General features: G+C 39.6%; 3 protein-coding genes across 7 annotated transcripts; all 3 read left to right on the forward strand.

The window, feature by feature from the left end:
* Nucleotides 1-2,315, forward strand: LOC113685642 (chitinase-3-like protein 1). Its single transcript, XM_027203171.2, has 2 exons — nt 1-370; nt 1,248-2,315. The coding sequence occupies exons 1-2, from the start codon at nt 11-13 to the stop codon at nt 2,313-2,315; spliced, it is 1,428 nt and encodes a 475-aa protein (XP_027058972.2). The 5' UTR covers nt 1-10.
* Nucleotides 2,316-5,396: 3,081 nt separating this feature from the next.
* Nucleotides 5,397-11,611, forward strand: LOC113685635 (papilin). Its single transcript, XM_089202590.1, has 10 exons — nt 5,397-5,417; nt 5,955-6,118; nt 6,345-6,402; nt 6,638-6,746; nt 7,419-7,546; nt 7,789-7,924; nt 8,300-8,374; nt 8,894-9,060; nt 9,530-9,602; nt 9,855-11,611. The coding sequence occupies exons 1-10, from the start codon at nt 5,397-5,399 to the stop codon at nt 10,307-10,309; spliced, it is 1,386 nt and encodes a 461-aa protein (XP_089058716.1). The 3' UTR covers nt 10,310-11,611.
* Nucleotides 10,633-20,635, forward strand: LOC149046544 (uncharacterized). 5 transcript variants are annotated; one of them, XR_016186149.1, is made up of 9 exons: nt 10,633-15,814; nt 16,084-16,149; nt 16,671-17,066; nt 17,167-17,226; nt 17,543-17,605; nt 18,118-18,440; nt 19,058-19,120; nt 19,567-19,629; nt 19,948-19,968. XR_016186149.1 is itself a non-coding variant. In XM_089205022.1 (9 exons), exons 1-9 carry the CDS (start codon nt 10,633-10,635, stop codon nt 20,268-20,270), a joined length of 6,594 nt encoding a protein of 2,197 aa, XP_089061148.1. In that variant the 3' UTR covers nt 20,271-20,635. The 5 variants fall into 5 exon arrangements, 4 of the variants coding, with proteins under 4 accessions (XP_089061148.1, XP_089061149.1, XP_089061150.1 ...); XM_089205022.1 differs by having other exon boundaries at nt 18,118-18,477; nt 19,040-19,120; nt 19,948-20,635; XM_089205023.1 differs by having other exon boundaries at nt 18,118-18,477; nt 19,948-20,635.
* Nucleotides 20,636-20,644: the final 9 nt, after the last annotated feature.

A 20,644-nucleotide genomic window follows, 5' to 3' on the forward strand; every position in this document is an offset into this window, starting at 1 on the left:
TCTCTGAGTCATGCGATCTTTCGTTCCTTTTCTGTTTGTGGCGATTGCCTCATACACTAGCGCTAATAATTATGTACGAGTGTGCTATCATACAAACTGGTCTCAATACCGTCCAGGTATTGGAAAGTTCTTTCCTGAAAACATTGATCCTTTTCTGTGTACCCATCTAATGTACGCGTTTGCAAAGATCAATCGAAACACCCACAAACTGGCCATGTTCGAGTGGAATGATGACCAGTTATACCCCAGGTTCAACGCCTTAAAGAATAAAAACCCTGAGCTGCGAACGTTGTTAGCAGTAGGAGGATGGAACCACGAGAACTTTGACAGTCCATTTTCAAAAATGGTTAAAACTCAGGCTACTAGAAAGGTATCGAAAATGAATACAATTATTTTATGTTAATGGTTCCCTTGTATTTCTTCCAACTTAAACTGTTTTCACAAACTTAAATGATTAAAATCTGCTATGGATTAAGGAACGATTAAATGATCCTCTTCAGGAGAAAACGCATTCAAAGGTATTAACGCCGTTAAGACAATGCACATGATCGAGAATATGTAAAAAGCTTTTCCACTGCTTTAAAAGAAAGCATCCATGATAATAATGCAAATTATCAAAAAAAAAAGATCAATTTAAAAATAAGTACAAAACTTTTCTTATTAAAATTGCTGACGTTGTTCGCTGGACATGAATATTATGGGAATTCGTTTATCCAGGAGAAATTCATCCAGTAGAATTAAATGTATTTAAAGAAAATGCGATATATGGCTTACAGAAAATTCTACTAAATAATTTTTCCCCGAAACTTTCATATTTGAAGTGCCATCGTCAATGGTGCGTGCATGCAAAAATCAAGATAGGTCACCGAACAAAATTTCGAGCTAGACACAAATGTATTTCGTAGATTTTATTTCCGGTTCGCGCAATTTCAAGCAACATTCAACTTCCGGTGTGCTGATTTTGATTCATTCAGCTGATGCGTGCATCTTAGTTGTGGCGTGTGTAGATTGCGCGCGTGCGTGCATCTAAAAACCCTTTCCAGCCTCCAACCAATTGTTGTTGTTGTTGTTTTTTTTTTGAGAATTTTTTTTCATATTGACAACAACCGATAAAAATATGTTTCGATCAAGCCAGGCTCAGTTCAAGTATTTCCAATTCTTCTTGTCAGATATGTTTCCTGTCATAAGTAAACGAAAATTCAAAACAGCTTACTGACAGAATTTTTAACTTTATCATGGTACTTCAGGTATTTATCGACTCCGCCATTACGACACTTCGAGCGTGGGGTTTTGACGGTCTTGACCTAGATTGGGAATATCCTGCCTCTCGGGGAGGTTCACCGCCTGAAGATAAAAGGAGATTTACCTTACTGTGTCGGGAGCTATTAGAAGCTTTTAAAGCTGAAGCAGCCAAAACGGGAAAACCTCGCCTGCTGCTAACTGCCGCCGTTGCAGCTGGCTATAAGACCATCGACAAAGCGTATGAAGTGGCCAAACTTGGCCCACTTCTGGATATCCTCAATCTCATGACTTACGACCTACACGGGAACTGGGACTCAGTAACGGGACATCACACTGCCATGGTAGGGGATGACAAAATGACTGTTCCGTTTGCGGTCCAGTACTGGATTGACAGAGGATTTCCAGCAAACAAGATTGCTCTTGGACTTGCTCCGTATGGAAGAGCATTTGCACTGAAAGACCCAAGCAATAATGGCCTTGGCGCTCCTAAGCATGATTGGCAGAAACCCCACGAAGGACCATATACCCGCGAAGCTGGCTTTCTGGCTTACTACGAAATCTGTAAACTTGGTTTGAACATTGTCAACGACAATAAAGTTAAGGCACCTTACGGCTACAAACATACAATATGGGTGGGTTTCGACAACAAGGACAGCCTGCACCTCAAGGTGAACAAGCTGATAATGAAAAAGGGTCTGAAAGGAGCGATGTTTTGGGCTCTCGACTTGGACGATTTTAGAGGATCCCAACGTGGGGAGGGCCCATATCCCTTGATTAACGCTGTGAAGAAGTATCTAGGTGGCTACATGCCTCCTCCTCGTCCCACTGATGTAATACCGGCACTTACTACAAAAAAGCCAATGCCACCAACCGAAGGACCGGAGCCACCAACCGACGGACCACAGCCAACTACAATCACCGACCGACCGGTTCCTACTACTGAAAAGCCCACTGCTTCTCCTAGTGGTTGCGTGGCAGTCCCACCTTATGACACAGCACCAGGTATGGTCGCATGGTGCGTAGCAAATTGTGCGGCTGGATACTGCCCGGTTTCTCACTGTAAATGCAATTAAATCTGCAATTAATAAAACAAAGATGAAATAAAAAGCATCGACGATAAATAACGTCCGTATTCATTATTTTCTTCTGGGAGGTTCTAATGACAGAGGAGTGCTTCCTAATGGTTTTTGCTGACATGATTGCGAGGCTGATCCCGACCTTTGACCTCCTTGGGTGGCGAAATCCATATAACCTGCAATACGTGCGCATTTTTGAGCAGAAATTTGGCTTATTTCTAACGAGTTGTCATGTTAGAACCTAGCTTTTTTGTCAACTCTCTCTGAAAACAAGACCCAATCCTTTCAAGATTGCTATAAACGAAAGGTTTATAATCTCTCAAAAAAATGCAAAGCAAGAAATTCAAAGGAGTTAGCGAACGTGCAAGTCCTTTTTTTTTTTTTTTTTTTTTTTTTTCCAACGCTAACTTCCTATGAGAATCTTAGCGATATATTTCGAACTAATGCCCTTTATCTCGTCGGAGCTGATAATTAATTCAACTCTTTCACTATTTATAGACGACCAAGCATTTGACGGGTCATCGGTTGGAATGAAGAACAAGATAGCTTCCTTGTAGGCTTTCTTTTTCAGTTGCTCGTTCAAACTAGTATTAATTACGCTTGTCCAATTCTCTTTCTCTTGTAACACTGTTTTTAGCCACGTTGTTTGCTGGGGTTAAAATGATAGTTGACTTTCTCGCACATCGTGAGGATTGACCACTAGTTTCTCAGATATGCACAAAACAACGGATTTAAGGTTAATCTCTTCTCAGTTAAGAGGAACAGCCGAACACAAGCCTTAAAACCCTCGTCATCTATAATCTTGGGTTCTTGCCTCACCACAACATATCACTGCGGACGCTTCCATTGTAAATAAGAGGAAAATCACAGCTTTTGCAAGATATTATCGTTAATAAACATGCGTACACTTTTTTCTTTTTCGATATACGTTAACCCAACCTGGTAGAATTAGGAAAAAGATTGGAATGAAGTGAAAATATTTAAATAAACAAATAGACGAATAGATAAATAGACGAGGAATCTAAACACATGCAAACTGGAACAATAACTCTAACAGGATATCATCAAGCGTCAATTACTATTTTTGAATCATCGAGGCAATGCTTGTTTCTTCTGAGGTCTTGAAACGGAACGGGCAGTAGCATATAATTCGAAGATGAATTTGTACCATATGGATATGATTAGGACGACATTGTTTCACTCGGACCTTAAGTGATTAAGACGGTATTAATCACTCTCTTCCGCCAAATCTATCATCACATGACAGTGATTGGCAATATTATATTGCCATTGAGCAGTACATAACAACTTATACCTCTCGCGCTCCTCTGATGTCTCCATACTTCCAACGTTGTCATTATCACCATACGTAGAAGTATTTCCTGCCCAATAGGTCCCGTAAGAACCATGAAAGATGCATATGCACCGGGTGCTATGGCGCTAAGCTTTTCGCCAGGAAGGTGGGATGTTTTCACCGTGCATAATACTTCGCTTTAATGAAAGTATAGAAAGTTTTCGTACCTTACGTTGGCTATCAACATTTTGTAAACTTTTTCTGCAGGCATTCCTCTGTAATCATTGTGCTGTTACTCTTTTCAAATGGAATACTCGTGTCCACGGTGAGTAGCCTTCTTTTGACACTTTTGATTTATTGTACCTGCAGAATACTATGGCAAAATTTTGATTTTTGAGGAACCTGAGGAGAAATTCTTTGTAAAAAATCGTTTGCATTAATTTTTAGCAAATATTTAAAAAGACCAGATTAAACTCATGTTTACAAAGCGAGCTTTCATAAAAGAAAAATAAGCTTGCCCGGATTAATAGGTAACTGTGGGACTAATTTCAAATACTATAAATGCCTGTGATTCCGGTAGACAGGATACCATACGATGAGATGAAATTTAATCAGAGATTATTTACCCAAACAAGTGGTTTGTATCATCTTTTGCTCAAATCAGAATTATGACAAGTAATTCATAGAAGCTAATAATAATTTGTCGAGCTCTATTAGTTAAGTACACAGTCACACATTGTTAACATAATATTATTGTTAAAATCTGTATATGATAATGGTCGAAGGAACACAGAAAGAGACGTGAGTTGGGAGGGGAGGGGATGCAGCGAGGGATGCCTTACAATGCTATGTAAATAGATAGAGGTGTCCAAATCGAAAAAGTCTAGTTTCAAATCTCCTCATAAAGCTCTGAGAATTTCGCTACATATGATTTCTTTCCAACAAGCCTGGGTGCTCACTTTAAATTGCACATATTTTTTTTTCTTTCAATTTTTGAGGACAGTTTTGAACATTGCTTTCCTGATGTTCTCATATTCCCCACACCCACCCAGCTTGGTTCACCCTAAGGGTTGGATATTTGGTCATATTTGCGTGACCTTGGATTGTCTGCCGGCGAGTGCCCCGCAGTTTCACCACTCTATCACCAATCAAGCATTCCACATTCGTCTTGTTTCTATATTAGGAAGCTAAGCAACATCATAGCGTAACTCTACCACTACTGAGCTTGCTCTTGAGTATTATTCGATCTTGATCTCAGGACATCTTCTTGTAAGTTGATGAACACACAACTCTAATTTACGCAAGTGCGCGACACTGGCTCTCATGATCAGTTGATTAAAACCGCAAATGTTTTTAAAATCACCTGCTGTAAATGATCCGGAAATCTATTGGGGCAGATGATGTGATTAGATTGTAACTCCCGAACTGCAGATTTTCGTGTACGGAGTGCACGGTCTTTTCAGAAGACTGAGTCATATATCAAGGCTAACCACCATCACAGGAATTGCATCGTCTCTATCTTAGTGACAAAAAGACTTACCATACAGGAAAAGCTCTCGAGACATTCCTAAAAATCCTGTCATAGGATCAGTAAAAGTTATGAAAAGAAGAGTCTCTTTCACTGTGATTCGACCGCAAGCAGAGAAATGTGCGTTTGTCCTTGCCCTTTCAAAATAGACCTCGAGTACCTCTCAAAACCTGATATCTAACTCTTACTGATTTAATTCTAACAAAACACTTTGCTATCTGATTCACGTCGGGGAATTCCCTCATTTACAGTCATGATGACAGCATCGATGTCATTTGTAGAGTAAACAGATATGAGGAAAATGTGTCCCGCCCACATTCCTCACCGATATCTCGACCGTTTAGCCCAGTGTTCTCTTTCATCTATGTATAAAAAGACTAGGGGAAGACTTTCAATTAGCAGCCATACAAATAATTTGAAGCACGCGATAACGCCACTGACTTAATCCGATTTAACTGTCATCATCCTAAGCAGAAATCACACAAAAAGAAAGAAGGCTTACGTTTTAAAGACATTGCAAACCAGATTTAAGCTATATTTGTTTACGTGTGTGACAAATTTTAGATTTTAGGGGACAAGAAGGTTACTATGGGGGTCTAAGCATCAACCTAACTCCAAGCTGCTTGGAAGAGCGTAGACTGTGCTTACGGCCAGTGTTCTCGTACATAAGTAACCCAGTTAAGAATTACCAGACTGGGTTGGGATTGAGGTGGCTTTGATCTCTTTCCGGAATACCTAGAGGTAGATCACATTAAAACAAAATTAAGTATGTCGTGCTGTTTTCAAAAACATTTATCTCGCTTAAACCGTTCAGCGGGCTGATACGGAGAACCGTCTGCGTAACGCTGACAGCCGGGAATTTCAAAACACGGCAGACGGCGAGGAGTTTTATGAACCATTTTACGAATGGTCTGTGTGGAGTCCATGCTCTCGCACCTGTGGGGTTGGCGTAAAGTTTCGAGGACAGCTATGCCTCAGGTAAAAAAATAGTTCGATTTTCTCTTGCCATTGTGTATTGCTGTGCGACTGCAGTGATTCGCCGCTTTGATTTTGCAACACGTTCTCTTTTCCTAAATTAATCCAAATATCTCATTCCATTCTCGATTAGATGGTCTTATTTCACATGAAAGCGCTAGCTTAGAGGTGACTTAATGTTTTTGCTCAATAGTCTGAAATTTTTCTCACTACATTTTACAATAAACAGGAAGAACAAGGCTTTGTGTCAAAAGAAATCCAGGATTTATCAAACGTGTAACACCCAGGTACGTCCCAAAATCCTCTATGCATGAATACAGCTGCTATGCTATACCGTTAAATCGTCAAAACAAACTGTTCAGGCAAACAGCCCGATTAATCGACAGACCGGCAGATACTTGCAGACAAAGTCTAAGTGACTGATATACAACAAGCAAAGACAGAAAAATACATGGAATAAAATTTAGATTGCTGCTTAATGTGCTGAAGAAAATACACAACGCCACATTATTCATCCCACAGCCTTGCCCCAAAGAAAGCGAGAATTTCCGTGATGTACAGTGTGCATCGTACAACGGAAGAGATATATTTATCAATGGCGGAAGAGCAAAATGGAAGTCATATAGTCGAGGTAATTGTCATACATGGAATAATCGATCAACCTTTTAAAGGTAGTTTTTTTTTTTTTTTTTGTAAACTCCCTAAAGTATGGCGAATAATTAAACATTATGAACCGCCGCCTGGTTAGCTCAATTGGTAGAGCGCCAGTCTGTTGTGCGGGAGGTCGAGGGTTCGAGCCCCAGACCGGACCAACACTCAGGGTCTTAAAATAACTGAGGAGAATGTGCTGCCTTTGTAATTGTACCAGCAAATGGTTAGACATTCAAGTCTTCTCGGATAAGGACTATAAACCGTAGGCCCCGTCTCCTGCATCTTCAGTGTTACATGGTCAGCAGGGGACGTTAAAGAACCCACACACTTGTCGAAAAGAGTAGGGGGCGTAGTTCCCGGTGTGGTGGTCTATCTGTTGTTTCATTGTACATTTCATGCATGGGCTGGGTGGGTGAGTGAGATCAAATATGGACTGATAGCGGCAGCCAGAGGCGCCTTTACAAGCTGACGTTCGATCTCACTCAATTAGAATTGTAAACCGCCTTGAGACAGTATGTGATATGTGCGGTATATAAATACACATTCATTCATTCATTCATGATACTATGTTGTTTGGCATATCGAGGATGTCTCAAAAGTATGAAATATCATAACTTGCCTTTTTGAAAATTATTTCTTCGCTTACTTCTAGGTGGCAACCAATGTTTATTATTCTGCTATCCTGATGGAGAAGAATTATTTTATTACTTTGGAAAAGCCCGAGATGGGACACAGTGTTCCAAAGAACCCCACGGTGTCTGTGTACGTGGACGGTGCAAAGTAAGAATGAAACTATTATACTCACATCTAATGCAAAGTAAGAACTCGGGCATTCTTTTTTAGTTAAGACTTACTTTATGGTTGGGCTGCTAAGATAAATATAAAACAAGAATGACGAAAAGTGATGACGGTATAGTTGTCAGTCAATCCGTCGTTTTTGTTGCTGTTGTTATTGCTGCTGTTTTCATCCCATTTTTATGAATATATTTTATTGCCGTTTATTTACCTTTAATTCATTTCAGTCCGTTGGATGTGACTACAAACTCGACTCGGGAGTGTATATGGACAGATGTCGAGTTTGTGGTGGAAATTCTACGACGTGTCAGCCAATGAGAGGAAGAATTCAAAGGTCTCCAACACTTTTTGAACGAATCTCAGGTAACTTGTGAGAGTTAATTGCAATGTTCTTAAATCATAATTACTTGATGAATTCTTCACTTATCAATTTCAGTTTATCATTCTGGTTCACACGCAATGGCAGCTCTTCAGCAAGGCTAGATTATTTCTTATCGATTTATTTTAGGAGAGGGTGTGGGTGGAAGGGTTTAAAACTGCACATAAAATAGAATCCAGGGGAGTAACTTTTTCATACTGAGAGAATTGAAATCACATCAGCCCTAGGACCCTCATAGATACAAAGTGTAAGGCAAATTTTTTTTGTAAACACATAAGATGAAATGAATATTGTAAAATTGCATTGCTTTTTTTCCTCAAATGAAGTTTTCAATATGATCTATGATTGAAATCCAACAGGCTACGCAGATTTGATGGTGATACCTAAGGGGGCAACGAGTGTTCTGATCACAGATAATACGTGGAACTACCTAGGTAAATCGATTACACTCAATAATGATTTTATAATCTGCCGGAATCATTGACTGAATAACTGCGACTGACTGATTCTCACTAACTCAATGAGTCTGACTCCCACAGACTGACTGACTGACTCTCTGATTAATGTCTTTGATCTGACGAGGAGCTAACGCTCCAAACGTCAGCTTTGAAACTCTATACGGTGGCCAATTTACATCATTAATTCAGTAAATAAAACCAAAACTGTCTCGTTATACTCCCCTACCAAAGCACGCAACCCCACAGTTTCTTTATTCATTTAACTCTCTGTCTTACTCACTCAGTTACTGTCCTGCTGAGTCATTGCCAGGTCATCGACCTCATAACTGACCGACTGATTTATCAACTGACTGATAGGTTGGAAAACTTGTACTTCGATAGAGTTAGCTGGCAAAATTTGACATTCTCTCTCTCTCTCTCTTTTTTTTTTTTTTTTTTTTGTATCGTTGTTTATGCTATCAACCACTTTGTGGTTATCGTTTTGGACAACCTCAGCTCTGAAAAAACAAAATGGTAACTATGTTATCAATGGTAATCGCATCGTCAATTGGTCTGGCATATTCAGAGTTGGTGATGTCGAAGTGCAGTACGATAGAATCTCAAACAACATTAAAGAGACGATTGAGATAACTGGGCCCACAAAAGAAGACATTACTGTAATGGTGAGCATGAATCAATTTTTTTTTTCCCTGAGTAAGCACATTATACGATTGAAGCCTTGCAAAGTATCCTTTTTTTATTTACTCAAGCTGTCTCTTAGGCATTTAGCCTGATGTTTAAGATCCTTTAAACATACTGTTTATCTAAGGAGATCTGCTCAGAGATTGCTTAAGATTGTATAAATAATAATAATAATAATAATAATAATAATAATAATAAAACGTTAGGCACTTACAAAGGTGATACTTTGGCAAAGTCACATGCCTATTTGGTAAAACAATAAAACCATTTAAAAATGCTTCATTTTTTATTACAAATTTTAAATTATATTTTTAATTATTTGTATTTCCTTCATTGAGCTTGTTACAACTTATCATTTCAATAGAATGCTTAGCATAGGTTTTCGGTATTTTTGCATTAGCTGGACTTTATAAAAATTGTAGCGACTAACATATCATTACAAATCCACAGTCTCTATTAATGGCGGGTAAGGTTAATATGAGCTTTGAGTATTGGAGAGCAGGTGGAGTTTACGCCGTTGGAGGTATGTGTTATTAGCCATTAGTAGCTCGTAAATAGGGATATGACCACTATTTGACATTTTTTACCTTCATTCTACGACTAATTGACCTTTCCCTTGACCTCTAGCTTAATTGCTTTTACGTGACAGTTGCTGTATGTTCACATGGCTCCTTGCGTTCATAACAATGTTATCAGCGTCGTTTTGTTGTCAGCTACAGGGTTTAATCCTCAATGTTTCCTAGGCTGATACACCCGTTAATCGTGATCCTTTCAGAAACACCGCAAGTTGAGAAGGAAAACCACGTAACCTTACAAATGGGCTGGGGAAGCTGGACTGCCTGTTCCGCTTCCTGCGGAGGAGGAATCAAAGTACGTTCACGATACCGCGCTATAGAGGCAGTTGCATCATTCCGTGACAAGGAGACTGATGTCCAGAGATGCAACACTGAACCGTGTCATATGATGGAAGCCGCCTGGTCAGAGTGGGGTGCTTGGGATGACTGCAGTGCTACTTGTGGAGGAGGAGCCAGGATCAGGTTTCGAAACTGCAAGAAGCCCAGCGCCTCCTCCAGATCTGGATGCCCTGGAAAACCATATGCTGTGGAACAGTGCAACGCAGAAGAGTGTCCTAAAAAGGGTGGGTTTTGGATTCCATTTAACTTAAATAGGAGGATACATTTTCTAGTTCAAAAGATGAATAGTGGCCTTTCCGTTGTGGTTTTGCTCTAAGTATTTTCCTTTTCATTTCGGCAGTATCAAAAGAATTAAAGCAGAAGCTCTCTAACTCATCAAAGTCTTACTGGGAATAGTATGTGGACAAATTTGTAGCTTCAGCGTGGCGTTTTGTTTAAGCAACAACAACGCTGATTTTCCCGATTATAAACAAACAGTGAAAACAATCACAGTCAACTGCAGTACATAAACGGCAACGAATAAATCAATATTTGTTGCCAGTGTTTCAGAATTGAGATGCTTTTTTTTATGCCTTTCTTCTTTCCTGAACAGAAACAAGGCCAGGTACGTCAAAAGTGCTAAAACACAGTTCATCGTCGATGGTGACCACATCCTCGAATTTGCACTCAAGGGAGTCTTCAGAAGGAAGGAAGAAACTAACAGAGTCGTTAAGAAGGCCACACGCCTCTAGATTAAGCTCGGCTTCTCAATATCATGAACGTCATAAAACTTACACAGAGAAATTATCACAGGATATAGTGCAGACTGTATTTTCAAGAGGGAAGCAGAGGTATTCTATTTCTTATACTATAAATACATTACCAACTTCAAGGTCAAGACTTCTTTTTTCATCAGTAAACCAGACCTCGACTGGTTACATTATTGGACTTCCCACAAGAAGTCTGAAGGAGACTTCTAGCTTATCTAGTAAATTCGTGCGTCTGCAAGTTACATCATTTTATCGCAAACATACATCGTCCATGTCCCTAGTGAAAGAGAAACCAGAGTTGCTTACTTCGCCTATAAGGAAAGGTACGCATACCAAAATCTTTTCAAGCAGTTCTTCAACGCCATTACTTGATGTTGGGGGAGGCTTAATTGTATTTTCTACAGGCACCTCAGTTCCAGCAAGTTACGAAATTGTTAGGCCGTCTGTCGGTTTTATGGCCACTTCCAAGGCGTCTAATTTGCGAACGACTTCCATAGGGTTGAAAGTCTCATTACACACTGGTGTTACATCTCGTCCGAAGGAAGTCAATAATCCCACTATTTCCTTTGAATATGAAACGATATCAAATCAAGTTGACAGGAAGTCTGTTTTGGCTTCATTCAGAAAAGAGACTATTGAGCAACCAGTATCGATATATAGTAGGCAGGAATTGGTACCCAGTTCAAAATTGAGTAGAGCTGAAAGGACTTCATCACACCAATACCCTGTTGACGTAATGGGACTCAAAAGCCGCGAAGGGAAACACCCCTCAGTAACCTTATCATCGGCAAGTGAATTCCGCACTGAGCCATCTATACTTTTAACCACTCCATTAAAGAGCATTCCATCAAGTTCCAGGGAGACATTGAACTCATCTATGATAGACATAAGAAGGATTGAACTGCGCCTGGAAGGTTATAGTGACATCACTTTGCAAAGTCGTAAGAAAACAATTCTCTTAACAAAGAATTTCAGTGCTAGCCATGATTCCCTACCTTTTGAGATAACAGAAACACTCAGACCTGGTTCGTCATCAACCATGAATGTTTTACCTTCTGGGCCAACAAGCTCTAAAGTAATGCACGAAACAAGCGTGCTTGAATTATCAACAAACACTACTTTAAGTCAAATCTTGGAAATAAGATCAGAATCTACATCGGTTTCCTCGACTCTCCATCTGTTGCTTCCCCCATGGCAAACCTTAACAGACTACCTCTTCCTACATGGATCATCGAAACCAATACCTCAGACGTCAAAGCTGATGTCATCTCAAATAACTGATTCAAGAAAGATGGACGCATCTTACAACATATCCAAACTTCATTTTCTCCCTCTTAGAAGCTCCCTCGTTAACATCGCAACTTCGTCTCAACAGTTTGCGAGGACTGCATTGTTAAAGCCACAATTTCAATCAACATTTTTAATTGAAAAGAACATGGGCTACAAGTCAGCGTTTTCTATATCTGGTATCTATAAATCCCCAATCGTCACTAGAAAGAATTCTAGTGATTTTGCCTCATCAACATCGTCATCATTATTCTCACTGTCATACATGAAGTTAAGTCAACCACTAAAAAGAAATCCAATGACCGATTCACTTTCAGAGAAAGGTTCTCTTTCAAAAACAAAAATAGCGGTAATTTCAGAGCGCTTAGCAAGGACGTCACCTACAAATCCAAGCGGACTATTTTCTTCAGCGAACGAATCGAAGCCTCTGTCACTCTCTCAGAAAGACTACCCTCTTATCAAAGTAACAGAATTCTTGTCATCTGGCCAGGAAACAAAAAGTCAAGCAGCAATTACTAGTAAACAACATTTTCCGGAGTCGTCCACCCAAGCAACAATGCCATTAGTGGCGTCATCTTTCAACACATCAATACTTCCGTCAGCTTCCTCGGCTGCTAGGATAATTTCGTCACCATTGTCAGATATTTCTGGAGGTTCACTTTCAAATAAAGAAATAAAATCATCAATTTCACTGGGATTAACCTCTATAACAGAAACAGAGGCCATGGCCATGAGTTATTCAAAATCGTCATTGCTTTTAAGGCGGATTCTGTTCTCAGTTATGTCTTCAGAACTTACTCCGTCGTCACCGAGCACTCTCTCCTCACAATACCGAGGCGTTACTTCCGCAATGCCAGGGGAAGTCGGCGAACATATGCAGTCATCTTTCTATCCAAAATCGAGCTCCACGAAGAAAGGGAAAGAAACTGTAAATCTTGCCAGAGGGTACAAATTCCACACGTTGTCATCCCATTTCAGCTCACAAGCTAATATCAAAGCTACGTTTATTCACCTAGTATCTCTTGGAAGTCATTTCCCAGAACAGCTATTCCCATCACCAACATCTACAGATTTCACCTCAACAAAAACCATGGAAGAAAATATTGGCACTTTGAATTACTTAAAATATCCGCTACAAAAGCGTGACACACTAACATCAAAGCATGTTTCCCTTACCTCAATGCCAGAACGAAGTCTCACGGAAGTCCTTGTGCATTCTTTAAAAACGCCATTATTGCAATCAGTGCTTATTTCCAGGCATTTACAGCTTTCTTCTTCATTACAAAAAGAGCATTTGGCAAGTAAAAAGTTTTTCGCTACACCAGCTGTATATCCTTCCTCGCGGCAATTTTTCTTAGGAAGATACGACAAGGGAAGAATAAGTAATACAGGTTCTCTCACATTTTCGCCGTCATCGCAACATATCCCATCATCAATACCTCATTTGAATAGCCCAGAACATGTAGGGGTTACTACAACTTTGCTATACTCTTCAAGAACTTCATCATCTCATAATGTAGCTCTTCCATTGATTTCACCGCAAGCTAGTCCGTCATCAATGAGTAAATTTAAAGATAATTCCATCTCAAAAGATGAGCGGTCGGCAATTCCAACCTTCAGCTATGCCGAAATATCCTCGTCGTTGAAGGATCAGGAATTATCGCCAGAACGGCTGCCTACCAAGAAAGCAGACTCTTCTATAAACTTAAGAGGTTACTCGGAAAGTTCATCGAAGCAGCCCTTTCTCTCTTTGAAATCATCCTATAGAAGCGGTCTGCCGCAGTCTCTCACTCTACTTTCTAAGCAAGATAACTTAGCTCCTCAAACAAAAAGCCAAATGAGTTTTTTGATAGCCTCTCCTTCGGTTGTGTCCTTGGGATCTGGCTCAGCGGCAGGTAATTATGCCGCGGCAAGACGTTGGGAACAGGATTCTGTATCAAGACCATTGCTGTTGTCTAAATCGCCGTCATTATCACCGACGCAGCTAAGCCGAACCAAGACATCTAAATCACAAACCCTCATGGTACACTCATTCAGTGACTCGTCATCAACTAAATTCACAACATCTTCATTGTCTCCAGATGTGATCGCGGTGCGGGACAAAACAGCGGTGGAAAGCTCTGTAAAAGATCAAACAGGAGATACCTTAACAAAAATTCCCACGCTTAGACCATACAGCTTCCTGATAGAAGCACAAGGAAGTAGTATTGTCAAAAATTTCAAAACCTCTGAGCTAGAACAGGAAATACTACTCTCAACAGTACAATTGGTGAGCAAAACAGAAATCGCACCAGAAGCCAAAGAACCCCCAAGAATATCCTTCAGCATACGTCCAATGCCATCAATTATATCTCCACATAGTAGCTTACACCCTGGAGCGGGAATCACGAGACTATGTAACGATTCTTTCAAGACGATGAATGAGATGCCCTCTTTTCCTCCTTCAAAGACAACCTCAGAAATAAATGTTGAGTCCACCTCAAGCCTTTTGCAACATCTTTCGTTGAAGTTTTCAACAGATCCTACCTCCTCAGCGGACGCGCAATCCATTGCAGGACAACTGCATTCTCCGTCAATGCAGCACATTACGTTGTCGAATATTCCGCCTTCTAGCTCACCTGTACAACTAGACACCGTGAAAAGCGCTGTTGGGTCTTTGAAAATGGCTCCTTCATGGGAAACAGACGAATCGCATTTTGCTGCCCGTTTTAACTCCACTCAAATAAGCATAGCAATCTTCAGTGAAAATCTATCGCGTTTCTCATCGAGCAAACAAGTGTTAGCATCAGCGTCTCGGCCATTGAGCTCATCATTAAAACATGAAGTCAGAGCGAGTGTAAATAAAGCGCATTCTATAAAAAGCTCTCTAGCGGGACAACGCACAATACCTCTTTCTCAGCAATTGAGCTCGGCAGTGAAAGAACAGGACATTACAAACCGAGTTTATTCTGTTGCGTCATTGTCATGGAAACCAAAGTTAATGGCAGAAAATTCAGTTTCACTGAAACTGTATTCAAGAGAGGATGAAACTCTATCGTTGCCATCTTCGCCAGTACTCCCAAACTCCAAAGTAAAAAGTACGCTAAGCCTGAGGGAGTCATTTGGCATTTTTTCTTCAAGGCATGGAGTGTCAACATCTTATGCTCAGGGAAGCTCAAATCCTATTTCTGAGATTACGAGAGGCATGGAGGACTCAACAAAACCAATCCCGGTAAGGCATGCAAAGCCTTTGTCGCTTGCTTCAATGATCAGTTCTAGTCCAGATATGCAATCTATGAGAAGCCTGCTGGTTTCCTCAACAACTCTATCTTCAAGGAATCATACGGGAATGATATCTTCTCGATTAACCTTAGAAAAGCCCATCACAAGCCTTCCGAAATTGAAAACTCTTTCAATCAGACGAGAAAATGTAATTTTAGTAAGTTCTTCACTCCGTGGAACTCAGTTTCATTCCAAAAAGCGAAAGAATTCTTTAAGAGGTTTTTCACCTTCCAGGCATGAGGCATTCCCACCGTCTCAACAACGTAGGTCGTCTCTAAAAGAGGACGGCATGACAAGTCCCGTGGACTACTCAGTAAAAATGTTAAGCCATGAAGTCATGTTATTAAGCTTATCCTATGGTCAAGAGTGGCTAGAAAGTTCGAATTTGCCTGTTTCGTCTACTTCTGGTAAGCAAACTCAAAGTTGCAGCTCAACGCATTTCTTTCCGTCAACTTCATCTTCAGCGGAGAAAATCCTCCAGTCAACTACTGCTACTACTCATACAACGAATCCAGAAGGAACACGTAAGTGGTGTTACAGAGTTTCATTTGCTGTTTTCTCTATTTTTAAAAAATTAGCGGAAATTGTTAGCATTTTGAGTTCAGATTAATTTTTTGCCGGAGTCAGTCTTTTATGATTCAACAAGCAAACAAACAAAGTCTTGGATGCAGATGAAAGTATTGTTCACTCGTTGCCCAATAGACCAGGAAAAGACACGTTTGTGCATGACTGGCGAGCGAAAAAAGGAAAAAGAGTATTTGAAAGTACATGTAATTATCAATTCTCGTTTCAGCAACTCTCTGTCCTCGGTGCGGTTTGTCAGAGAGACTACACGAGAAGTACTGTTCAAGCGATTTTGGTAAGTGATTGTTCCCATTGAGAAGTTTTCACGTAACAGGTCGATTATGGTAGAATGAAAACCACACGCATATTAAATGCTCTCTTGTTTAGTAATACTTAGGGCTTAGGCTCAGTCCGTACAAGTCAGTTGCTCTCAACTTTCCACAGTCTATGCGTGCTTTCGCTTTTCAACCTTGAGACCTCGAACAATTTTGGAGTCACAGAAATATACAGATATGAAGTGAAATAATAAATCTTGCTGGCGAGCAGATTTCCCAGATTACCTGATTTCGAACGGAAGGTGTTACACATAATTGAGTCTTCACCAGAACCTTACAACGGAATGATTCTCGAACCTTACAACGGAATGATTCTCATCAAAAAACACACGGTGAGAGATAACATGATTAAAAATTTAGATGCTGATCAAGATTAACTTAAACCGTAAATCATAAGAGGCCTAAAAGATTACGGTACGTTTTTAATTTTACCGTTTCGAACAAGATCATTGACCTCTCTTTAACTTTTTCGTATCAACAGCTATACTTGTTCGCGTTCGCACTGGGGCAGTCACAAACGGAAGTGAATCTTCTCATCTGACCAAAATAAGAAGAATATTCAAGACGAATAAACCAGTGAAAAAGAGGCCTGAGCTAAGGTTTATCATCGGAGATTGTAACTGCAGACCTGATCTCTTGCCGAAGAGGGATTATTTTGTTTTTGGCCATCATGTGCCATGGAACAGAACGATATCGATCTTAGAAGTTAATCAAGATAGTTTCGTGGCTGAATGGAAGGAGACATTGGAGGAAGAAATAAAACAGTTGGATGGAAGATGCTCGAGACACTCCACAATTCCTACTCCACGAATTTCATCGACTGTCGCACAGGTTACAAGTTCATCTTTGCATCACAAAAGAAAATCAGTTTCTGAAGGTACGTTACCTGATTCACTCTAAATCTTAATCACGTTTGAAACCTAGAAAATGGTGTAACGTTGTTATTCAATAACCTTAAACTTTTTTTTTAAATACAGCTTTGTTGTCGACCCATAGTACTCAAATAGAAACACCTACTTCCCTAGTGACAACTGAAGGTGAGTAGAAGAAAGTCTTAAACTCAATTTTTATTGTCGAATAGAGCAATTTTCAGTTGAGGGTCTAAATAACCCGAGATTGTTTCTTTTTTTTTTTTTTTTGCTTAACTTCGCTCAGTGATTGGCCCTAGAGAACTTGCACCACTTTCGCAACCATTCAGTTTCAAGCACAATATCAATCAGAACTTGGTCGCTCTCTTTTTCCCGCTCTTTAAGCAGGTTAACTTCTTTGCTTAAACCTTGGTTGTTTATTATTGTTGATAGATAAATTCAAGTTCACTTCAGTTTCCATTTGCATTGATTTGGTAATTTGCAGAAAGTTGTGGCCCATGTGGAAATCTTTTTAGAAGGACCAGGGCGTACTGCACGAGCGACTTCGGTAAGTAAATATATCACGGAGATATACTTTGTTCGTTTGTCTCACGATAAAGTCACTTTTGATGTTGATTGCCACGTTTCGACTGCAATACGGCTAGTCTTCATCAGGCGATGTGGTCGATTGTTTACGTGTCGCTGTTTGTAGTACTTTGGCACGCTGCTATTGGTGCATTTCGATCCTGATTATTATTCCGGTTGTTCGATAGTGTTCCCTCATAGGTCCTTATAAATCAGCTGTTGTGTTGTTTGATCGTGGGTATTCAAGCCTAGGGAATTTTGATTCCGCTATCCCTATGGATGTTTCTGGGATAAAGTCTTATATGGATAGCCTCTTTGACCCTACGTTTGTACAATTGGGGGTCACTATCAATAAACTAAACCTTGCTCCAAATAGAAATATGCACCGTTTCGTTAGCGTGCTCCGAAACCGCAAAGGTCTGAGTATGAGAAAACCGTATGTTTCTACTTTTAGGAACTTTCTTTAGCTTGTTCAAAACCTTTTTTTTCTTTCAGTGGTTCATGTTAGGATCTTAACTGAAGCTATCGACGAGTATTCTCACGACACAAAATATCGCGTCCAACTGATTCACATTTTCAAACTTACCAGAGGCGTAACAACGATAGGAACGGTCTGGATACTAAACAATTCATGTCGTTGTCCATTGCTTCTCCCTGGGAAACAGTACCTTCTTATGGGTAGCTTAAGCTTCTCTACGGCGAAAACTGAGCCAAAAGCAGAAATAAATAGGCAAAGCTACGTAGAGGAATGGAGAGGATCAATGATACGTCGACTACCACAATTGCACAAGAGGTGTTCTCCCTTTACTACAGAGATGGTAAAATTTCTAACAAAGACGTCTGCCAGAATTACAAGTACGAATAAGATACTTTTTTCTTGCCCCATGCTCATTTAGAGCATCATGATAGCCTCGTGTAACGCTGGGTTTCCCTTACTCTTGACCAAATTCGATTTTTTTTTTTTTAACGAATAATAACATGATGATAAAACTAGAGGTACTGATAAGAAAAACAGTAATGATCATAATAACGATAAAAAAGATGGGGATGATGGTAACTTGAATGATGATGATGATGACAGTAGTAGATAGTGGCAGAAAATAGAAGATAAAGCAGACTCAGCTTTTCACATATTCGTCGTTTATTGACATATTGCGCTTAACTTCTTTCAAAAAAATGATGCTTGGTTTTATTTTACAGGTATTGTATTCTTAACTTTCTTTTCTAATCATCAGCCTATTTACTCTTTTACTTTAGAAATAAGTGCTTGGCATATCGTAAAAGAATACCATAATGTTACTCATAAGCTGCCAGAATCTTTACTCTTATTCCTACGAGTTCCGATTAGACTTGTTCCAGGTGATTATATTTTACTACTTAACGTTTTAATTCTTGATCTACAAAACTGACTTTACAGGCACAATTTTTTCGACAGCAACAGTAGAAGAAATTACGACACAGCCGCCCGTCACACTACCATCAACGGACCTACCGAGTGGTAAGAGATAGAAAATTTTCCCCGAAGTTAAAAAAATCTAACTCTGAACTTTAGAAGCGAAATCTTACGGATTGGATCTTTTTCTTTCTCCTCCTGGCCGATCTAGCTTGTTTCTCGAAGCAATCAGTTTGAAAACGAAAACAAATTTATAGTTAAACGGTTTCTTTCCGTTTTTCTTTAACCGAGACCCCCCAAGTTATCGCATATAACTATTTTACACGTACTGTCCCTCTTGCCCAAAAAACTTCGAAATATGTTTATGCAAATTGCATTCTGTGCCCGGCCAGTAGAGTCTATTTCCTGTTACTCAATACGATTGAAATGAAAATTTTGTTAGAAACTAACAAATTCTGGCGACTATATCGCAAATTTGTTCCAATTTTTTGACAACAGCCTCTAGTTTACTGCTCGACTAACGCCTGTTTTCTTGTCATATTATTTCACAGCAAAATGCCGTGCATGTCAAATATCAAGGAAACGGAACAAATACTATTGTGACAGTGACTTTGGTAAACACCCTCTGATATTTGTGTTCATATGTTACAATTAAAATACAAATTTGCAGCCTAGAATTTTATACGTCCAGGATTCAATGTTATAAATATTATTTAACCAAACATTATCGAGCTGTTGTAGGAATGGTACCATCACCAACTTTCAATTAATTACTTGTGCTCAACAAACGCTCAGCCCTATTACTGAGTTCAATATGCATGAGGTTTCATTTTCACCTCAACTGTGTATAAAGTTTTTAGCAGTGTTAACCCAAAATTGATAAAATTCCTAAGTTGAATTTGACAGTTTTTTTTATTTTCTTTGAATTCCAGTTGTCCGAGCCAAAGTCTTGAAAGAATCGTACAACGAAGTTCGTAAAGAAAGAAGATATCGAGTAAGGATCATTGCAGTGTTCAAAAGCAAAAGGAAACTGGAAAACCGAGATGATATTTTTGTATTTAATGACCACTGCAACTGTCCTAAACTCCGAATGAAAGATCAGTATGTAATAATGGGCAAAGAGGAAAGGAACACAGGACTAGAAGACCTTGGCTCATACTCTCAACTAGTGATTCCTCCAAGACCATTTGTTTGGGAGTGGAGGCCAAGAATGACTGCTGGACTTAGATCGATTAAAGACATCTGTGGCAATTAAGTAAATCGCCAAAACTCATTTCAAAGGCTTCCTTAACATCCACAAAAGCAAAACAAAAAGGCGAGATATGGAGGCACAACAATTCATTGCTTTCTATGAATGCCTCGTGCTTCGCAAAGTCATTTATCAAGAAACTAATATCTAATGAATTCAGTACCTGTTTTGTCTTGTGTGCGCGGTAAAAATTCATCCTTTGTTTTCATATCGCATCGATGTGGCTCTATATAGCAACGTAGAACCATTGCTGTCAGCCCATCATTGTAGTTTTTAATAATACATTGACAACTCTGAAGAGCTACGTTCCGGTAGCAGAACAGCAAGGATAACTTCATTGATTATTTAATAAAAAGATCTTGATTATTACGATTTTTCAC

Source organism: Pocillopora damicornis, chromosome 4 (genome assembly GCF_964200805.1).
Source record: "Pocillopora damicornis chromosome 4, jaPocDami1.2, whole genome shotgun sequence".
Classification (NCBI taxonomy): Eukaryota; Metazoa; Cnidaria; class Anthozoa; order Scleractinia; family Pocilloporidae; genus Pocillopora; species Pocillopora damicornis.